Here is a 21314-nt window from a genome sequence, read left to right on the forward strand (position 1 = left end):
TTTTTTTTCTCTTTTTAATGGCATTTTATTCGGATCCTACATAATCCTCTTTTGCCTAATCTTAGTCCCTTCTTTTTTTTTTTTTTTTCTATTTATTTTCCTGTCTATAGATAACAGTATAACCTTTTCAGAGCTTGTTGGAGTCTTGCACTGTATAATAATGTCTACAAGTCTACCCCAAAATGTACGTAATCTAGCATCTGGCTGCGATTTATATAAAAGTACAATATCTAGCTTTCACATATTTAGTTAATTAAATGATGTTGAATTGCCGAATGGTTAACTGCTCTACTGACTCAGACTTAATCCTCTAACTTACTTCAGCTTAAGACTGCACTAGGCTGGGTCACTTAATTATTCTGATAAACAAAGGTCACTAGCCTCTACCTCCCCATGAAAGACTTATTTTCTTTTTCTAATTTGCAAAAACAATCCAACCAAGCAGAAGGACAATGGAAACTGATGAGTTGCGACCGGAGAATTATCGTGGCCTAAAAAATCACAGTACATAACAATCGGCTTTTATCCGCCGCCTATTGAATATATTACTTAATGATATTCCTATTTGAATTCATATTCGCTGAATGGGTGCAATGTAGTTGCCCAAACTGCACCTCCATCTTTACATTCTTTGGTTATGAGTTTCTGTCGTTCGGAGATGGGAAAACAGCGTTCGTTCGAGCTTTCATTCGAGCTCTAACCTGACCAATGGTCTCCGTTTTAATTTTGCCCTCCAATCGCTCCCTAATCTGTTAATAAACATAAAGTTTGCATTAACCAGTTGCTGAGTTCTAAAATCCGCTTATTCAAGTGGGCTGCATTCCGTCATGGTTTGCACAATGTTGCAGTATTTATTTTTTTAAGTTTTAATCTTACCTCGCTATTTCGCATACAGTGTAAGATGAAAATCAGGACACCCTACAATACAAATATAATTATGGGTAATAAGTCATTTTTTTAAAACACAATATCATGACAAGTAAAGAGATCTTTGCGGACCAGAGCAGTTATTAACTCATCAGAACTTAATTTGTAAGTTTATGAAGGGAGAAAAACAGATGGTTGAGGGATTGACTGACTGATGAAATTATTCATCGGCTAAAGGGCAAAATGGCTATCAAAATGATAAAAAAACTGAAGGAATGATTGATAGATGGGTAGGAAGAAAGACCGACTAAAAATGGACGGTCTGATTAGTACATTGATTGACTGATAGATGGAATTACTTCGTTTGTTAAGAGGGTTCAAGTCTCTAACTTTTATTAGCAAAGCTAAATGAGATTTATAGCAAACCTGAGTAGAGTTGAGAATGATAAAGATGTAGGTGAAAGCCTTGTGCAGTGGTGACAGAAGACCAAACAACCAAGTGATGCCAAGAAGGGGAATCATCAGGACACATGCTTTGATGCCAAGTCTAAAAGAGGACAAATGATAGCTAATTCCAGCTTTCAGATGACTTTAGCTCTCATCGTTATAACCAAACAGAAAATCATGTAAATGGTGCCCTCTTAACCCTCGGACGTACAGACACAACCTTACCCCAACTTTGTTACGAGAAGGCGGGGGGAACCCTGAACCCTTAATTTACGCTATTTCAAAAAGTCTTTACTTTACATAAATAGCCCGTCGGGTCGTCTACAAGATGATGTTGAAATTATAGGATACATATGCAAATGCCGCTGCCAGGGCGGGGAAAGGGTAGTGACCCCGTTCCCCATTTAACATAGAGCACGTTTTTAGATTTCTCACTTTTGCACTTTAATTTTTGACTTACCCATCATTATCAAACTTGGAAGGAGAATAGAAAATAAGACCCGATCAGAAAATAAATAATGAGTTTACTAAACTCTCCTTCTTCAACTTAGAAGCTTGAATCCACCCGTAGCTAATATCAACCCTTAAACTACATCTCACATGTCATTTAATATTTTGCATATCTACATTTCAATTTTCATCAAGTTATTGGCAAATATGTCTGTAAGATAAGTTAACTGCTACTGAAGTGGAGAGTCGCCCAATTAAAATCCTTTTAAAAAAACAAAAACAAAAAAACAAAAAAGGAACAATATAAAGCTCCATCTAACCGGACTCGCTGAATCTTGTTGGGTTCTGTTTGCGGCACTGTAGTCAACTTCCTTGTGACACGTGCGAGTATAAAACTGCTAAGCTAAAAAAACAAGGCAAAGCAAAAAATAAATAGATCAATAAATAAATATAAAGAAAAGAAAAGAAAAGAAAAACTAAATAAAACTAATAAAATTAAATAGGTCAAGTATCTTATTCTAATGCTATAGTTTTGATATTGAATTGCAAAATATGATCGTAGCTTACAACTCCAGTTGCCGTCAGAAATGTGACAAATATCCAGATCAAGTCATAAGTTGACGACAACCAACAACTTAAAAAGAAGAGAAGAGGAAAGACAAAGCTGAAAAACTGGCAAATAATCTCCGATCAAATTAAATGAAAATCAAATCAAAGCTCATGATTGAGAAGAAATAAAATGGCGATATACTAAAATAAAAGGGAAAGACGAACAAATATCAGGGGGGATATAGACAAATAGTGCGCTTTGCTGCCTTAAGAAAAAAACCGAAAAAAGAAAAAGAAAATTAAATAGATGATGATATTTGAAGGCTGAAGAGGAGTGTAAGTGAAAGAACGAAGGAGGAAATGAAATTTAGCAAAAAACGCAAAATGGCAGAAGTGAGCGAAACGACAAACAAATATAAGAATATTTCTTTTTAAAAAGGACACCCAAATCAGAGAAAAACCAAGACATGGAGAAAAAGCAAAATAGGAGGTAAGGTTAATGTAAACTTTGTTTCTTACTGTTTATTGCTGGTGTAGCTTTGAATCCCTCCTTTTCCGATTGCGATGCTGAGAGAAGTGCTGACCATAATGACGGGGAAACCTTCACACACAAAGAGAGGGGAAGGTCAAAGTTAGTGTGAAATCATATCAGCAATAAACCTATTCAAAATACGGTAGATCAGCGCTAACAATAATAAAAGTCATCAGAGATTAAAGGACAATACCCCATGCCATGACGTGATACAATATCAACTTATTGCTGATGTTGTAAACTTTCACAATCAACAAGTAAAAGTAGATTCCTTCCACTAGCATCCAGCAGAAAGCGGCCATGACGAAATACTGCGTAAGAACTGCTACTGTGATGCAAATGGCCTGCAAAAAAGGGAAAAAAAAGGTCTTCCTGCTCTTTTCCTTTTCCCGTTCCTTATAAATTTTAAAAATTTAATAATAATTTCATTTAATAAATTTCAAATTCGAAATGGATGCCAAAAAAATTGAAAAAAAAACATGATAATGTTTATGATGAGGCTAGTAATTAGATTAATTATTGGGAATGTGAATAGAAGTCACTCACTGGGTTATCCAAGGCGTGCATTCCAGCGAGAAAGCTTATTTGACCAGCTGCGAGCGATGCGGCGAGACTCAGTCGTATATGAGCGAGAGGTTCATGAACATCTCTAATTTAAGAGGAAATATACCACGGTGATTTCTATATATTTCTTTGTTAGTATCAACCAATCAAATTCATAAGAAAGTTGATATTGATTACTCACGTGAACAAGGAATACATGATTATAGTTAGAATCATTCCGATAATGGAAAGGCTTAATCCTATGTAGGTGATAATCTCCAGAAAATCATCGTCCTTCTGGGACAGCTGTGTAACAAATCAGAAACAAAGGAAATAACATCTTTATCAACTTAGTGAACATACGAGCAATGCTTAAAGCAATATTGAAAAACGTAATACCACGCTAGCACCACTGTAATCAACTAAGACAGCAAAATGAGTCAAATGATTGCAGCTGCAGACAGTTTCTTCTGAGTTGCTTTGGGATGTAACTACATGACATCCATCTTCCGAAAATCCATCTTGACTAAAAAATAGAACGAGATAATTAAACCATTAAATACTAAAAGTAATAGGCAATTTTTATGATGAAATCTTAAATAGTTTTTATCCTACTCAGTGGGGATTACTCACTTAAGCCGGTTGGATATCGAAGACTGGATTCAGAGCCGGTAGGCAGCATCAATTTGCCTGCTCGCGACATGGCTCATTTATGTCTTTTTAACGTCTCGCTTGGCTTTTGGCTTTGATAGGTTTTGAGTTCACCACTCAGAAACAAAGGTAATTTGGGGTGATAACGGTCGAAGGAAATCGAGATAAACTCTTAAAGCACAGTCCCTTCATTGATATCCAGTAAAAACTTATCGGTCAGACGTCTGCTCTGGTTGAGGAGACGTTATTTATTATCAACAACCACAGAATGTCGACTTCTTTTCAAGACCGCTCCTACCAGTTGGACCGTTATATGAACGCCTGATCGTGTGCTCAATAATATCAAATCTTCCTTGCGATTCGAAATTCAATCAATTCAGAAAAAAGCAAGGATATTGTTTGTGATGGTGATGTCAGTTGTTTTCCCATTTTACCTTTTGCTGAGGCCACTCCAGAACATGCAATGCTTCTCTCTTGTATCATTCTGGAAGTTGATGCAAGTTTAATCTCTTTTAAATGATTCATCAACTAAACCTGATCTCAGTGAAATTGAAACTGATCTAAACTGAACCCACTAAGTATAACTTTGCTTTCGTCGTTACCTTCAGGTTCTTGAACGTCAAAATTACATTTTCTTGTAACTTTGCAGGTTTGGGATCCATAGCTGCCATCATAATCCTAGTTTGCACATGCCTAATTAAACAAAATATTCTATATGAGATATCAATCAAAAGTTAAAAAAACAACGGACACTTTTATATTAATTTCGTGGGCAATGACGAGCTAGTAGCATAAAAGCCAGTTTCTAATTAAAATCTCCGAAATGTTATAGACATGTACAAATTCGGGGAAGCTCTAACAGGGATTCTGAAACTTCGGTAAGTTCATAACGCCTATAATGGTTCTTCTTACCTCAAGTGTGACGTTCAGGTGATAGGCAGTAATACTGATCGTTTTCCTTACTTCGTTCACTCTTGCTTGTCCATCTCAGCGAGACAGACAAGATCCGTAAGGCTAAATATACTTTTATAGTGGGGTCTACTTACCACTGCACGTTCTGCTATTTCACTTTTTCATCGATGGGGTTTTTAATAAGACGGACGGAGGGTACGTTATTGAAGACTAAACGTCCTTTGAAACTATTTATCCGAAACATAAAAGTAATCTCTTACAAGGAAAAAAAAACCGAATGAATCCTTGAATATTCTTAAATGCACTAACAGCTACATAATGTTTGATATTTAAGCCATTCACGTACCTTATTTTGTAAGACTTGGCTTGGAGTAAATCATGTAGATCCTTGTATACACATCCTGCTATCACTGATCCTAAAAGAGAGCAAAGCAAACACCGTGTAGCTTAAATCATGTAGATCCTTGTACACTCACCCAACTATTACTGATCCTAAAAGAGAGCAGAACAAAGTTCCAGGTAGGTTAAATGTGGGCTGATGTAAGTTTCCAATGATTGCACTCTCTTGAAGATGCTATACAGATACGAGTTAATCAAAATAACTTTGATGATTATTCAATAAGACACTGATGAGTCAAAGAATTAACGGGTATTGAATGTAAAAATATAATGGCAATGTATACAAACCATTGTCGGCAAAATTCCCTGAGGAAATATTAATAGATGATTGCCATTCGTGTTTCTCCAGATAGAAGTTACTTGCATTTTGTCTGTAAACTTTTTGAATACCAAGGACTTTCGAAAGAAAGGGAAAAAAATTAATATTAATATAAGCGACGGTCAGATTCATGAAATTAACCAACAAATTCATTCAGACTTTTTTTCTGTCATAAAATCAGGTAGTCATTCAATCTCCCAGAGCTTCAGAGAGACAGTCAGTCACTGTCAGCCAGTCAGTCAGTAAGTCGACTAGTCACTTACTCAGTCACTCATTCTCTTGATTAGTCAGACAGCTACTGAATAGATGATCAATTATCACGAATCTGAAAAGACAGCCATGCAAATACTCACTTATGTTGTCGCTAACGATCTTTTTTGAACTCTTTGTTCCACTTAGATGGTGTTTGCCATAGCTAAGAACAACTTTCTCGAAGGCGACTGCCACCTTAAAAATAGACTCCGTTCTGAGTTCATCTACTCCAGACTGTTCTTCTCCGGGGGTCGCTTTTTGATATTTTGTGGTGAAGTTTTCAAACACATTTGCAGCTTCCTGTAAGTCCATGAAGTACACATCATTTAGTTTTTTTTACCTTTTCTAAGATTCATCACATTGAGATGTAAATCAATTCATTGTGATAACTGGCAAATGCGGCATCAAGAGGCGCTTTCGGTTTAAAAGCAACAACTATCGCAAAAATGATACCGCAGAGGATTTTCTCGTTTTGGGCAAATCTATATATATGTCTTTCTGATATGTCATAAAATATATGTTTTCAATTGTTCCTCTGAGAGTAAGGCTTTTTTCATTAAGATAAGGGAAGGAAAAGGTCACTTAGAAAAACGTTTCGAGTACTAATCACTCTACAACTAATGGTAGAAGATATCTAATCTTTGCGTGGAAATTTTTGTGCTTACGTATTATATTGTATACCACCTTCAAATCGATTCGAAGCTTGTAGCTGCTCTTTCGCCACACTTTTAGATTAAAAAGATGACATTTTTATATCACTGGTGAAACCACATACCTGTAAGGAATTGTTACTGGTGATATTTAGGCTACTGAGCTCTGAAACAGCATCATTTGCCTGAGAATAAGAAATGGCAGTGAGATATGTAAACCATAAAAAGGTTTGGAAAACGAGAAAAAAATTACATTACAATAGATAGATAAGAAAAAATTACCAGCTTTTGTGATGGCGATGGCGATGATGCTAAAAATGGTGCTGAAGAAAATGCTGGCGTTGGTGATGGTGATGATGTTGGTGTTGGTTCTACAGCTACTCCCGAAGACACTAGAAATGATGATACTGTTGATGATAGAACTGATGAGGATGGTATTGATAATAATGATCTTCCTGAAGAAATGTTTGAAGATGGTTGTGGTATCGATGATGACGCTAACATTGTGGCCGATGATACTATTAATAACGATGGTTTAAGTGAAAACTTTGGTGCCGATAATACTACTGACGACAAAGTTGTCAGTGATAATACTGCTTTTGGTGATACAATTTGTGAAGATGATGCTGGGGATAATTTTTGTACTGATAATAATATTGATGACGAAGATGTAGGAAAAACTGTTCCTGCCACGGATGACAATGCTGCTGACAAAGATTCTGAAGAAACTATTTCTGCTTCCGACGATAATGCTAATGTCAATGATGTTGTCATCGGCGTTGCTGCTTTTGACAGTATTGGTAAAGAGGATGTTGGAGAAACTACTCCTGCTGGAGACAATAATGCTGATGACGATGATGTTGTTATTAGTGTCGCTATCCTTGAAACTACTGTTTCTGCTGCTGACGATGTTGCTGATGACGAGGATGTTGATAATAGTTTTCCTGCCGATAGTACTTTTGATGATACTTCTGATGACGATGATCCTGGTCGGGATTTTAAAAAATAAACATCAAGTAAAGTAAATTGTGTTAAACAAACAAGGTCAAGACGGATAAATATTTTAAAGCATAACTTACTTGAAAAAGTAGACATGAGTTGCTCAGTTCAGGTTACTCAGAAAGCTTGCAAAGTATAATTATTATCACCGGGAGACTTAAATACTATACCTAACTATATAGCTGTGTTATGAAAGATCACGGAAGGGCATTTTGAATATTTATTATTCTATAATAATAGATCGATTTCCTAGCTATTTGAATCCTGGGTCAGGGAGCATTTCAGACTGTAAATTAAGTTTCTGTAGGTAATTTTTTTTTCTTGGAAAACCAGATTATGGAAATTTTAATTTATTATTTCTTTAACAATTCACTTTCTTTTCGTAAGAAACGTTAGCTTTAGCGTAGTACGTATTAAACAATTTCTAGCCTCTATTAGGTTTTAGCTCGGTTCAATAAACATGCTGTTTCTAGACTACATTTGCTTTGCTTTTGGAGTTCGGTAGACAACTTGTCTTCTTGCAGGAACATATGGAAGGTGGTTGACCATTGGTTACTTGTGAAACGTAACATAAAGTGTTTTTCGTGCTTTCCAGATCACATTTGTAGCACGTATCGTTCTCAGGTAAACATGCTGTGGATTTTGTACATCTTAAATGCCACTTTTTGTCATTGTCACTCGACGAGCAAATATGGTAGTTGTTATTCGGATGACAAGGACATTGATAGAAGCTTTCATTCTGTTGAGGATGAACCTGAACCTCAAGAGAGCATGACGAGGAAGGATTTTTACCTGTTGAGGACGCCACTGAAAAGAAATTGCAATGAGCTGGAGACACAATCATAAATCACTTGAAAAAAAGGCAAAACAAAACCAACTAAACTTTCGCCAGGATGGCTTAAAAGTCCTTAATCCTTCGGGCGCGTACGAGATAATTGTTCGAGTTTAAAAAATCAGGCTCGCAGTGAAGCTTCGTACACAGTTATAAAATAATGTCTTTCTGAGTCGTGGCAAACGAGTGCGTGGCAAGTTATTAAAATACTCAGCGAAGGAATAAAAAAATATAACAGCCATCGAAATAATGAGCAAAAGCACTTAATTTTAATCAGAAATTAAGAACTTGGACTTATGAAATGTTCAAATGCTAAAAAATAAACAAATCAAACAGATCTATTTTGAAAATTAACGCCCTATGAGCATAAATTGCGTTAGCACAGTATGAGTATAAAATTATGTTACCATGGAATTTCGTATAAGAGGACGGAGGACTACGGACGGCGCTCAATAAAAGTAACATGAAGAAAACTATAATTAATTAAACATTAACGATAATGTTAAACAAATATTACAATAACTGCCAAAAACACGTCGAAAAATGTTCGGAAAATTTCGGAGATTTCAAAAATATTTCGTATTTCATTTATTGAGCACGTTTAATCTTTGATTTTCTTCTTCGTGAACTTGTATGCCAGTTTCTTCCATTTATGTCCGAAACAAATTCAGGGCAGTTAATTAATAATCCATAGTATGCCTTGGACCTGACGGGGTAGGGACAGACTCAGCTTTCTTCTCATGATCTGGATAGTGTTAAGATTTCAGTTTGGAGGGTAGGGAAAGAGTAAGTAAAGTAATCTGCTTCGAGCTTCTGGGCCTAACAGTTATCTTTCATTTAGTAGTATTCCATGCCCTGGTTTATATGATCCAAACTGACCGTTCAACAGCCTGAGGTACCAGGTAAACTGTTTCCGGTTAGCCGAGAACCTTTTGTAAAATAATAGTGAAACATTGTTTGCAATTTTCGAAACTTTCCGAACATTTTCCAACGAGCTTCTGGCAGGGGTTTGTAGATTTTTCGACAAATTATGACGTCATCTTTAATCCGTCGCCCCCCGTTTGCATGTTCATACAGATACCTGAAATTATAGTCTCTCCACAGCCGTTTAAAATGTTTTATATTCATCCTTTTCGTTTTTTTTTCCTTTTTTTTTTTTTTTTTCGAGCAAGGAAGTGTGAGGCAAGCGCCTGTGTTCACGTTCGGTAAATTCTCAGCAGTTTAAACCTTTTAAGCTCAAAGTGTAAGCGATATTTTATTTCTCTTAAAATAATTATACATCGCACCAACCCTTTGAACAACTGAGCACTAGATGACTTTTCCTTACAGTTTCATTTCGCTACGATCTTCAAGAAATAATATAACCAGCTTATTAGTTCTGAAAGAGTGGAAAGTCAATTCTATAGAATTCTGCGTAACTTTTTTTCACTCGCGAATCGTTGAAAGGTAAAAAACACAGACAAAAGACAAAACAAACAACAAACGGAAACATAGCGGTTTACTTACTCAGCGCAAAAATTGCCAACAGGGAAACAAACATTTCCAGATATAAAGTTCCATTTAGCATCCTGACCAACCTTAGACCAACCTTTCTCTAGTTCCCGATTAGTGAGCCCCTGAGCGGTATCCTTCCCAAGGATGTCCAAACAATTTCTGAAAAGGCACAGAGCGATGCATATCTCGGGGCCAAAAATTGTCACCGTACCGACAAAACTTGGAAAACGTTTATTTATAACGGACCAGTTAGAGCTAAGACTCTCAGCACCAGGTGTTAAGCATTGTTTTGACTAAAACAAAGATAAATTAATCGGCTTGAAAATTGCTTTTTAGGTGTCAAAATGCAGAAAATACTCGTGCGCTTTTATAGATTAGATTATAACTTCCTTTGATCACAATAAACTGAAAATGCTAGGAACTCTTTCTCTAAACGACAGTAGTGTTATGCAAATGCTAGGATAATTTAAGTCTCCCATCTGTTCTTTTCGGAAACTTCAGGTTAAACACTGTCAGTTAACGCACATCAAAAGCCTTCCGCCTGGCTTAAAGTTTCGTTATCTTTCCCAGCTTTTGAAATGACTTCTAGTAAGTCAACACTCGGCAAAAGTCTCGTCAATATTTGAAAATTCATCTACAACCATAGTCAGACTACCATTTACTAGAGCATCCTTTTTTATACTTTATCTACATTTTCGGGAATGCTAGCCTACAAAAACTAATTACTCTGCGCCTGGAACGCAACGCCTGAGGGCAAAATTGGCTGCTGGGACGTAATTTGGTTAAAATATGCCTCAAGGCATCAACAATGAAAGAGGGAAACACAAAAACTAACAAAAATGGAAGAAAGATATGAATTGCTATATAAAATAGCGTGGTGTCCTGAAAAAGTCTCAACCATCATTTCGATCGAAGAACGGGTCTAGCAATGCTGAACGTATGCTAGTGTTCATGCGATTTTATAATTTTACCCCTGAACTCCCAGTATCATAGACGAAAGTTATCAGGTGCGTGCCTTGACGATAAAATCAACCCTTGTTATTAACGTGAAAAACATCAAGAGTTTGATGCCTAAACGTTTTTACTGGGTTTACCTATCCTTCCGTCCCCACCCCTCCCCTCTGATTCCCGCTCTTGGAGAATATTGTTAACAGTCCGGGCCATGAAAAGTTTTGTCTATACATTACCTTTGATATGATTGGTCTTGACAAAACAAAACAAACTGATGTGACCGAGAGAGGATTGGGACAATACTTTTTCTTGCTAGCTTTCTCGTAGCGGCCTTATTGTACTAAAAAGGAGACAGATCAATATTTGTTTCTGGGCAACCGAGCTCGATATCGAGGATCACTATTTGTTTCTGGGCAACCGAGCTCGAAATAGGTGACTCGAGCTCGAAAGCCTATCCGAGCTCGAGTCACAACGCAACTAGAAGGATCCTGAGCAACGGAGCTCGATATAAGTGACTCGAGCTCGAAAGCCTACCCGAGCTCGAGTTACAACCTTTGTAATCGAGCTCGAATCAAATCGAGCTCGATTTGGTAATCGCGCTCGAATCAAATCGAGCTCGCGTCCGACCGAGCTGAATAATATTTGTTCCCGGGCAACTGAGCTCGATATATATTTTTCTGGCAGGGGGAGGGGGGGGAAAAGTGCGGATCATGCTCGATATAAGACTATCATGGGGAAGAGATAATATTAAAAACTATGGTGAAGAGAAAAATTTTTAAAAATATTTGGTTTTTCCTGTTTCAAAGCTAGCGAGGACATGATTTCCAGCCGTGTGCCTAATATGGGGGTGGGGGGGGGGGTGGGGAAAGGAATAAGGGGGAGGGGAAAAGGAATAAGGGGGGGTGGTGGAGGCGGGTAGAGGGAAGGGGGGGTTTGAAATGATGACTTCTTGAATTGAAAAGGATTTCTGTATGTCTATAGCTTGCGTGACTGAATGTTTTTTTTCGTTCAAGGAAGATTTATGCGGCCGAGCTTTAGTTTATTCCTTTACATTCTCTCCGTTACTTCGCCGCTCATTCGCGCGGTTCTGTCACCCAAAACTTCCACCAGAGTGTAAGTTATGCAAGCGTCGTCATCCCCATATCCTTAGTTTGTTTTTCATGGTCAGGAAGCCTATAGATCTGCTCAGAGACAAAGCTTTACATTCAGTTAAAAAAAAGGTTACATAGCTTAGGCCAGACTGATATGTCTCCATGTGATTTCTCTTTTCCCAGAGTATAAATAGGTAGAGATCTGGGATCACTCAAGGTTTCTGGTAAACCAGACCAAAAACTCTCGATCTAAAACGACCACGATATCTCGTTTTGCCACTCTGCGACAAACGAGGCTCGATTACGCAATCGAGCCTCGATTACGCAATCGAGCCTCGATTTTCCAATCGAGCCTCCATTTTTCAATCGAGCCTCCATTTTCCAATCGAGCCTCCATTTTTCAATCGAGCCTCCATTTTCCAATCGAGCCTTCATTTTCTAATCGAGCCTCCATTTTCCAATCGAGCCTCCATTTTCCAATCGAGCCTCCATTTTTCAATCGAGCCTCGTTTCTTAATCGAGGCTCGTTTCTTCACCCGAGGCTTGTTTTTAAGAAAGAAAGAACGAAAAAAAGGAAGGAAAGAAGGAAGGAAAGAAGGAAGGAGGGAAGGAAGAAAGAAAGAAAGGAAGAATGGAGCGAAGAAAGAAAGAAAGAGAAAAAGAATACTGCAAATTAAAAAATTAATAATTTAAACCCATATGCTTTTGTAACGGCAAACTTAGAATCCCTAACATTGTGTGATCGACAGTATGCACCAAGCAGCAATAAATAAATAAATAAATAAAAACAAGAAAAATAACGAGAAAATGACAAAAAAGAAAAGAGTAAAAACACCAGGATTAATGAGAGTTTTTATCGTGGGCGCAACAGGTTATTTTCGGCACATTTGAAAAAAGGTATAGTCTGCCTTTAGAAGACTGTAAGCATTCCCTCTTCGTTTAAGAAAAAGTGAAAAGAAAAATAGAGGAACGAAAAATTGGCCTGGCAGCGAATCTGGGTTTCTGGGCGGTCATTTATAACACGCACTTTTTTTTTCACAGTTTAGGTATATTTGAGGGATTCAGTTTTCGTTCATCTTTCCTTTCTTTCAATAATCGTTATCACAGTTTATTTCATATTATATATCTACAAACTGGAATTTATATTATTTTAAGAACTTAACTAACTCGTGAAGCCCTAAGTCTAACAATCATAGAAATCCGTTTACAACACCGTAAAAAAAATTAAAAGTTTTTATCGTGGATAGAGTGAGTTCCATGAACGAGTTAAACTTTAGTGAGAACAGCAGCAACCTACCATCACTTACTTCGCCAATGTAGTTCTCTTTAGTGATCGCCGCGACATAAGCATAAGCCGATATAAGGACAATAACAAGAGCTAAAAATGTTCTTCTTGTGCTTATGCTATGCTTGCCTTTCGGAAATCGTAAGAACATAAGAGAAATAAGCGTTTGTTCTTCTTTGTGCCTCTGCGCTAGTCAAAAGTAGCCCTAACTCTCAACAACCGTCCCTTGTGAGATCATTCAATTCTCGTTAAGGTTCCGTACGAGAAAGTTTTCCCATGTGAGTTGTCACTGGACGTCGAGGCTTTGCTTGTGCGTGCTAGGGAGAATTGGGAACTTTTCCTTCTCCAGACCTGTCGAGCTTCATTGCGAAAGAAAAAAGAAAAGCTGACGACAAGGGAAGAGTCAGTTTAACTCCAAGTTCGGCAAAAAAGAGAATACAGATCAATCGCTAAGAAGAAGCCCCAAAACAAGGGAAATTTATGGCAACTGTGTCCTGGCCTCAAAACTCTAGCGACTTGGTTCAATGCGTGCGGTGCAAAGTATTTAGTGGAAGTGCATAAGAATTCCTATTCAAACCTTAATAAGAGTTTGAACAATTCACAGTTCACATTCTCTTTTGGCTTGTTAACTTGGCAATGATTCGTAGCTCATTTACGATTAAAATTGATCAGTTTGTTTTTTTTCCCTGGCGCTCACTACCGATTCCTTTTCCGAAAGCTTTCACCTTTAGTCCGGGTTAAGTTAAAAGACGCAGTAACCCAAGATGCGCCGATCTAAATTGTGCCATAAAGGCGGGAAAAGTCATTTCCTAGGCTCGTAAAAGTGTTACTTACATAAAAACAAACACTTCTCTGTCCATCATGAAACACTTAGCCCGGTGTTCTTTCTAGTCTAACCATATCTTTGAATTTTTACTCTGGTAATTTTAGTCGCGGGTCTGGTTGCTCAAGGCAGATTTACCATTACTTTTAGGGAGAATTTTGATCATCTTTTGTTAAATTCATGAAGTATCCAGCAAACATCTTGTGTTCTTTTGATTTTTGTGCTTCTTTCATATTGGGTTAGTGCTAGTCGGTTATCAAAAGACGCGATTCGGCTGATTACGGTAGCCAACGCTTGCGCTCATGTTTAGGTTTTTTGCATTTATGCGTAGGTCCCCGTTGCGGGGCATACGCTAGGTGCCACCCTTGACGGGATCTGATGCCAGTTGTGTGTTTATAAATATTTACGTGGATCGAAAGCTGTAAAATGAGTTCACGTATTTTTTGCTGATGGAATCCCGTTCTATTTTTTAGAACAGACCCGTGTCCTTATTGTGCGGACACAGTGGATGCCAAGAATGTATACATCAGCTTATTTCAAATCAATCCGGAGGTGGACGGGAAAAGGCGTGTGCAGTATGTCGGGAGCCAATCAACGAACACATGTTGAACATCAGCATACCCCTCAGTTCAGTCATTTCCAAATTGAATGTGAAATGCACAAACGTTGGCTGCTCGTGGGTCGGTGAGCATGGTTCTAAGGAGAGACATCAAGAGACCTGCTCATTCCTCCTTCTGGAATGCCCCAATGGCTGTCCTGGATCGCATTTGCGAGATTCACTTGAGCGTCACTTGGAGATCTGCCCTCAAGAGAAAGTACCTTGCAAGTACTGCACTGCTGAGGTGGAGAGGTATATACTAGATCAGCATGAACCAACCTGTCAAGAAAAGCCCGGACCATGTCCATTAAATTGTGGCCATAATTTGGCCAGGTCAGTTATCATTCAGTTATCGCCATGAATTGATTCACAAAATTTTGTCATCATTTTGTTAAAGAAAAGAGCATGGAAAAAAAAGTAATCAAAAGGACCAACACCCGGTTTTGCCCCAGTAGTAAAGCGCAGTTAAGGTAAAACTTTTTAAAATTTTTTTTGGCCTCTTAAAGGGTTAACCCGGTAATAGTAGTAAAATTCCCAAAGAAGCCCGATAACGTAAGATCCATGTGTGTCTATTTCAGGTCCCATGTTCACCTTCATTTGGACGAATGTCCTAAAAGAATGATGAAATGCAGCGTGGCCGGTTGTAACAATTTCTACCAGTTAGGGATGGAAAATGCCCACAACGAATTTTATCGAGGAAGCCACCAGGCGCTACTTAAGAGTCAAGTTGAAAGTCTTCAGCGCGCGATTTATGACAAGGTTTGTTGATCTCATTTAGGAGACTCGTTTTCAAGTATAACAATTGAGATACTTTTCATTCAGTTAGAATTTCGATGTTTTCGTTTTTATTTGCTTTTGTTTGTTACTTTCAACAACAATAATAATAATAATAATAATATTGTTATTATTATTATTACTATTATTATTATTATCGTTGTTTTTCTAAATATTGTTGTTATTATTATTTGCAGTCTCAAGTTGCCGTGAAAAGGGAGTTTTCTAAGCGAAAGTGCTACCGGTGGACAGTGCCGAAGTCGTCAATCCGAATTCCAAAGGATATTTCAAGTCCACTGTTTGGGTTTGAAAGTCACACATTTCGGTGCCTGTGGAAGAGGACCTCTGGCCAAAATAGGCTGTTTCTAAATGCAGCGTTTGGCTCTTCGCCAATCACAGTTCAAACAAGGTATGAAAGTCAAAAGGCACTCCTACCCTGACTGTCATTAAGTGAAATGGTAGTACGGTAAATCAACTTGTCATTCATGAATGCAAAACTTAGCAATGGCAGTATAGACATCTTTTAATTTAAACCAAATCCAAACCTTCATTTATAACTTTTCACATTTATCGACTGTTTATTTGCGATCTTTAAAACAGCATCATCCTATCAAATTCTAAACACTAATTAATCTACCCTTTTCTATCAGATTTGTTTTGTTAAACGAGGACGGAGTAATGAGAGTCTTTGATACCTAATGTGAAACCCTTATGGAGGATCAAATCATTGGGGCAAAGGAAGACTTGGGCCCGATTGAAAAAGAGCAAGATTTATCACTAACTTATTTACGAAGATGCTGTTTCTTTCGTCACGTGTTCAATTCAACTTACAGGGTGGCCAACGCACCACTAATTTTGCTGCCTTTTGTTACAATCGTTTCGTGTAGGTAAAACTGGAATGTCGCGCTGGTTGGTAAAGGGTTACACTCGAAGGTCGCTTTAATGTAACGCCGCTTAACATGAGCTTAGCGCAAATATTTAGCTCGCTTCAAACAAAAAAAAAATGTCCGCTCATTTCACTAATCTATGTTCTGAGGATTTTTGGGTATTTTTAGATATAGATAGAGATATTTTTTTTCAAAGGATAAGTAAAATTGAGGTCGCGACATATTTATGGGACAACTTATGACGCGACATAAGAAAAATAAGGCCACAGTGCGACCCCTGCCTAGTAGGTTTGGTAACTCTCGGTAGCATGAGGTGTTCGCTAAACACTCCAGGATATCCGATAATCGCCACAAAAAAGTAATTAAAGCTTCTCACGGCTGAAATGAAAGAAAACCGCAACTTCCGATACAACACTAATTTGGTCGCACATTTTCCAGAAACAATAGTCCAGGGAAATTTCGGGTCTAATTCGTAATAACCTAAAGGGCGGTTCACTGAGCTCATTTTCTTGGTCATTGCTCTCTTTTCGGATCAGACTACATTACGTTTGTTTTCTTGTCGGAAACTTCATATAGTGCTATGGACTTGAGTTATTTTAAAACTCTAAGTACCCTGTATCAAGAATGATACGGTGGCTGCAGAATCGTTCGCTTCTAGCGAATCCTCTTCACTGCGGCGCTTGTCACGAGGACATGGTTATGGTTGGGAGAACCGATGGCCACATCGACGGTTATCAATGGTTAGTTGCTGCAATAAGTATATTATATGTGTACCATATATTTTATTCACGATTTCTCTTTTGGAAGGTCATATTTGGAGCTTTAGTTGCGCTATAAAGGAAGGCCGATAAGTGTTACCTTCAAAGTTCGCCTTATTACACTGCTCGGAGTTCAGAAAAACGCTTAATTTTACCTTATGTATGTTTTTGAGAGTTGATTTGGTACAAATGGTCGAAGATTACTTCAAATTCTGCATTACTGGGGCAAAATTTAAACTGATGGAGTAGCATAAAAAATATCACAAGAATTACCAATGGGGTTGGACTGCCTAGGAGTTAAATTTTCACTAAAAGTTGATAACATCCCTCGCTTTGGAGGAGGCGCGAGACACGCGAGTTCGTGTGAACTTTGAAAAAATTAACTTACGCAAATATTTCCCTTTCTGCGTCCTCTAAAGGCTTTCGTGCGCGCTTAAGTCTGAATCGTTTCAGAAAAAAAAAATATTGTTTCAGTACAGGCTCGTAAGAAAAGGCAAAACGAAGGTTTTAAATTATAAAAGTAATTAATAATTTACACTTCCGTTATCTATTCTTTTTTTAACTTAAGGAGATGCAGGACATGCAAGAAAAAGCGAAGTTTAAGGGCCAATAGCTTTTTCGCTGAATTCCCCAAAATTCCTCTGGGGGAAATGATGATGACACTCTATTTTTGGTCCATCGATGAATCACGAACACGAACATCGAGAATGATGACCATCAGCAGAAATCTGGTATGCACTATATTCAGACGTTTGGAGGGTGTGTGTTCCAAGGACATCACCGACAACCCGTTCATCCCCTTTGGCGGCCCAGCATTGGTGAAGTGCGATGAAAGCAAATTCAATCATAAGGCGAAGGTTAGTATTACACAATGATAATAATAATAGTAATAATAATAATAGCAATAGTAACAATAACAATGATAGCTACGACAACAACAAACAAGCTCATTTTAATAAAAAAAAAGAAAAATGCTGTGAATTTGAAGCCGCCTGATATTAAGCACCCAGACTTTAGCAGTGCTAATTATTGCCGTATTCTGTAGTACAACAGAGGAAGACGTGCTCCAGACGTGTGGGTATTCGGAGTCATCTCAACAGCTACGAGACCTGCTAGGGGATTTTATGAAGTGGTTGCCAGAAGGGATCGCAACACTCTTTTACCGATTCTCGAGAAGTGTCTCCTTCCTGGGAGTGAGGTTATCACGGACGACTGGGGCGCCTATGAAAACCTTGAGCAGCATCTTCCCAATCACGTAGCCCGGCATCGAGTCGTTGTCCACGCCGACAATTTTGTTGATCCAGCGACAGGGGTACACACCCAGGAAGCACAATCGGCGTGGGCAAATTTGAAGGCTCCTATTAAAGCACGACGTGGCATTTCACGTGATGACGTTCAGACGTATCTCGATGATAGGATGTGGAGGCAATGGCGAGGTCTAGACAATATCATTGGTAATTTTTTGCCTGTCTTAGCCTCGCAATATAGGGACAACGTAATTTAAGTTTGTAAATTGAATTGTGAGGCCACGAAATAAATAAATAATAATCACCAATCTCAACATTACAGAATCGCGTCCATTGAAAAACGTCGCACGGGAAAATGCAAATAAGCTAGAAAAGAGAAAGAGAGCATGCGTAACTTCACGCAGGCCTGTCAATCCGACTGTCAATCATGTAATCCCCCGTGTACGCAGTGTTCGAAAGTATTGTTTCTTGTGCAGACAACCGAAACGTAGCGCTTTTCATCGAAGAAGAATAGACGTAATTAGTGGCGTTATCTTGATTAGGTTATATTGTTTAAAAATCGGTCAGATGTAAAATTAAATTACCTTTCAAATGCCGGGTTTTCAATTTGTGTTAAGACTCAAATGCGGCAGATTTGCGAGGTTCGACCATCAACTTCGCCAAGAAAGCAAAACATCACAGAAATATTCCTTTTAGTAAAATTTCCGTACTGCCCCATACTATCGTAAAACAAATCTGTTTTCCCAATGGTAAAGTATTGTTTTTGTCACTCTATCCAAGAACTGAACGTATAATGTAGTGTGGGGCTGTGCGGAATTTTACCTTCCTTTTTGGCCCGTTATTGCCGTCAGTTTCAGATAACACGTCGGTAGTCTAATTACTTTTCGAAAAGCTTAAGTATACGTTGTAGATTTCCGCTCCACGTAGGTGCACGCTCACGCTCAGAAGCTTACGGATGAACACTTCACGCTCTTTTGATATGCAAACGCGGCCCTCGCTCTTTACCGACGAAAAGAGTATTTCGTCACTTTGAAACAATGCTAATTGCTCCAATTGTATCTCCATTGTCTCTAAATATTTGAGTTTCAATATTTGATTTTTTTCACCGTTTCGTTGTTGATTCGTGTAAACTTGAAGGTGAGAAAATTGTTTATGAATAGTTAGTTATTGATCAACCGATCGATAAAGGGCTTCAGTTTTCTTGTTCGGTGGGGTTCTTTTAACGATTCAGTAGGCGCGTGCAGCTGCAGTCCTTACATTGTGTTTTCCTGCTTTAGTAACATTCACTGTAAAGCTACATTATGAGCTACAGCAAGCGTGCTTTTCAGAGGACCGTGGTGTTATTGGAAAAGAAGAGGACTGCTGTTCCTGTGAACGCAGAAATGAGTCGGCTTATAAATGCCAGGCGGGTGATGGACATTGCCTTTACAAAAAACCACACCGCTTCTCAGATAGGCGATCTTCTTTGCGGCGTTTTTCCTTCTTTAGTTGGAAAAGACCTCGGTGGGTAAGTCTTGTTTCTCTTGTCACTCTCTTCTTCTGAACCAGTTCGCTTCAAGGTGTAAGTTACTTCGGACAAATTCGCTATATGAAGTTTCTGTCGAGTTGATGATACTTACTGATAATTGTCCTACATTTCCCATACGACAAAAAATTGAATTCAGTCGATTTAAATTGTTCAAGTGGAATTGGACTCTACTTGTCCATCTAATTACAATGAGCTCGATAACGGTGTCGTAAGAAAACTGATACCGAATAGTTAACATTTCAATTTTTACATTCGCCTGCTTCCCGGGATTTTTTTATAGTGGCGGCGAACTCAAATTTTTGCTTAAGTCCGTTAATCCCAAACTTCATTAACCAGTCGCGTCTTTGAGCTTCTGCAATAGAGTGTAGATGCGCTGCTCCTTGGATACCAGCCTCTCGGTCACTCCTCCGTGGAACAAGACACGACCCACTCTAGCGATTGGACTCTTTAAAACTTTAGAAAACCCCCCTTTTTTTTTCGTCTCACTCAAATTTTTGCTTAAGTCCGTTAATCACTTAAGTAACTTGTAAAAATGAACAATGTGAATCTTACGTGTAAATCTGGTGGTTAGAGTTTAACATTAAAAATATGGTTGTTGCAAGCTTTAATTCAATGTATAATGTAAAAATTTTAGATCTAGATGTCTAAAAAGCTGGCAATTGCAAGCTTAAGGACTAGGACCGCAAGAACCGTTCCAGGTGCTCACTTCTTAATCTGCGTTTAAAACCTAGATTGAGTAACAAAGTTTAAAAGAATCGTCCAACTGGTTGCATGAGGAAACCATTCAATAATTAATTGTTCTCTGTCCAAATGCTGTTTTAAACTTAAGAAAAAACATGAGACAGGAAAAAACTAATATTTTTTTAAATTTTTCTCTTCACCATAGTTTTTAATATTATCTCTTCCCCTTATATCGAGCATGATCCGCACTTCCCCCTCCTCCCTCCCCCTGCCAGAAAAATCTATATCGAGCTCGGTTGCCCAGGAACAAATATTATTCAGCTCGGTCGGACACGAGCTCGATTTGATTCGAGCGCGGGATCAATATTTGTTTCTGGGCAACCGAGCTCGAAATAGGTGACTCGAGCTCGAAAGCCTATCCGAGCTCGAGTCACAACTCGACGAGAAGGATCCTGAGCAACCGAGCTCGACAGAAGTGACTCGAGCTCGAAAGCCTACCCGAGCTCGAGTCACAACCTTTGTAATCGAGCTCGAATCAAATCGAGCTCGATTTGGTAATCGCGCTCGAATCAAATCGAGCTCGCGTCCGACCGAGCTGAATAATATTTGTTCCCGGGCAACTGAGCTAGATATATATTTTTCTGGCCGGGGGAGGGGGGGGGGGGAAAGTGCAGATCATGCTCGATATAAGACTATCAAGGGGAAGAGATAATATTAAAAACTATGGTGAAGAGAAAAATTTAAAAAAACTTTTGGTTTTTCCTGTTTCATGTTTTTTTCTTAAGTTTAAAACAG

At 38.4% G+C, this 21314-nt stretch overlaps 3 protein-coding genes across 4 annotated transcripts; 2 read left to right on the top strand and 1 right to left on the bottom strand.

Annotated features, from left to right (window-relative positions):
* LOC113668403 (adhesion G protein-coupled receptor D1-like) lies at positions 1-10174 on the bottom strand. The gene is made up of 18 exons (XM_089183277.1): positions 9991-10174; positions 6854-7557; positions 6697-6756; positions 6023-6221; positions 5639-5746; positions 5298-5367; positions 4642-4732; positions 4474-4523; positions 3788-3914; positions 3591-3694; positions 3392-3494; positions 3039-3189; positions 2833-2914; positions 2332-2398; positions 2085-2167; positions 1294-1414; positions 877-918; positions 1-749 (listed from the first exon to the last, which is right to left on the bottom strand). The coding sequence occupies exons 2-18, from the start codon at positions 7343-7345 to the stop codon at positions 636-638; spliced, it is 2064 nt and encodes a 687-aa protein (XP_089039403.1). The 5' UTR covers positions 7346-7557; positions 9991-10174; the 3' UTR covers positions 1-635.
* A 4168-nt stretch (positions 10175-14342) lies between these two features.
* Positions 14343-16519, top strand: LOC149039842 (TNF receptor-associated factor 6-like). The gene is made up of 4 exons (XM_089183290.1): positions 14343-14896; positions 15223-15403; positions 15616-15827; positions 16069-16519. Exons 1-4 carry the CDS (start codon positions 14649-14651, stop codon positions 16115-16117), a joined length of 690 nt encoding a protein of 229 aa, XP_089039416.1. The 5' UTR covers positions 14343-14648; the 3' UTR covers positions 16118-16519.
* Positions 16520-16923: 404 nt separating this feature from the next.
* Positions 16924-19776, top strand: LOC149039843 (male abnormal protein mab-31-like). 2 transcript variants are annotated; one of them, XR_016179932.1, is made up of 4 exons: positions 16924-17045; positions 17632-17920; positions 18109-19447; positions 19588-19776. XR_016179932.1 is itself a non-coding variant. In XM_089183289.1 (3 exons), the coding sequence occupies exons 1-3, from the start codon at positions 16930-16932 to the stop codon at positions 18565-18567; spliced, it is 864 nt and encodes a 287-aa protein (XP_089039415.1). In that variant the 5' UTR covers positions 16924-16929; the 3' UTR covers positions 18568-19776. The 2 variants fall into 2 exon arrangements, 1 of the variants encoding a protein (XP_089039415.1); XM_089183289.1 differs by having other exon boundaries at positions 18109-19776.
* Positions 19777-21314: the final 1538 nt, after the last annotated feature.

The sequence above is a fragment of the Pocillopora damicornis genome, chromosome 9, assembly GCF_964200805.1.
Source record: "Pocillopora damicornis chromosome 9, jaPocDami1.2, whole genome shotgun sequence".
NCBI classification, from domain to species: domain Eukaryota; kingdom Metazoa; phylum Cnidaria; class Anthozoa; order Scleractinia; family Pocilloporidae; genus Pocillopora; species Pocillopora damicornis.

Coding starts and splice junctions, on each gene's coding strand:
- LOC113668403 (XM_089183277.1), bottom strand. CDS start 7,345: ATGACAACATCATTGACATTAGCATTATCGTCGGAAGCAGAAATAGTT. Junction 1,415..2,084: donor AACAAGATTCAGCGAGTCCG/GTTAGATGGAGC, acceptor GTCCTCTTTTAG/ACTTGGCATCAAAGCATGTG. Junction 919..1,293: donor TCATTCTCAACTCTACTCAG/GTTTGCTATAAA, acceptor TTTGTATTGTAG/GGTGTCCTGATTTTCATCTT.
- LOC149039842 (XM_089183290.1), top strand. CDS start 14,649: ATGTTGAACATCAGCATACCCCTCAGTTCAGTCATTTCCAAATTGAAT. Junction 15,404..15,615: donor AGCGCGCGATTTATGACAAG/GTTTGTTGATCT, acceptor TATTATTTGCAG/TCTCAAGTTGCCGTGAAAAG. Junction 15,828..16,068: donor CCAATCACAGTTCAAACAAG/GTATGAAAGTCA, acceptor CTTTTCTATCAG/ATTTGTTTTGTTAAACGAGG.
- LOC149039843 (XM_089183289.1), top strand. CDS start 16,930: ATGATACGGTGGCTGCAGAATCGTTCGCTTCTAGCGAATCCTCTTCAC. Junction 17,046..17,631: donor CACATCGACGGTTATCAATG/GTTAGTTGCTGC, acceptor TTTTAACTTAAG/GAGATGCAGGACATGCAAGA. Junction 17,921..18,108: donor AATTCAATCATAAGGCGAAG/GTTAGTATTACA, acceptor CGTATTCTGTAG/TACAACAGAGGAAGACGTGC.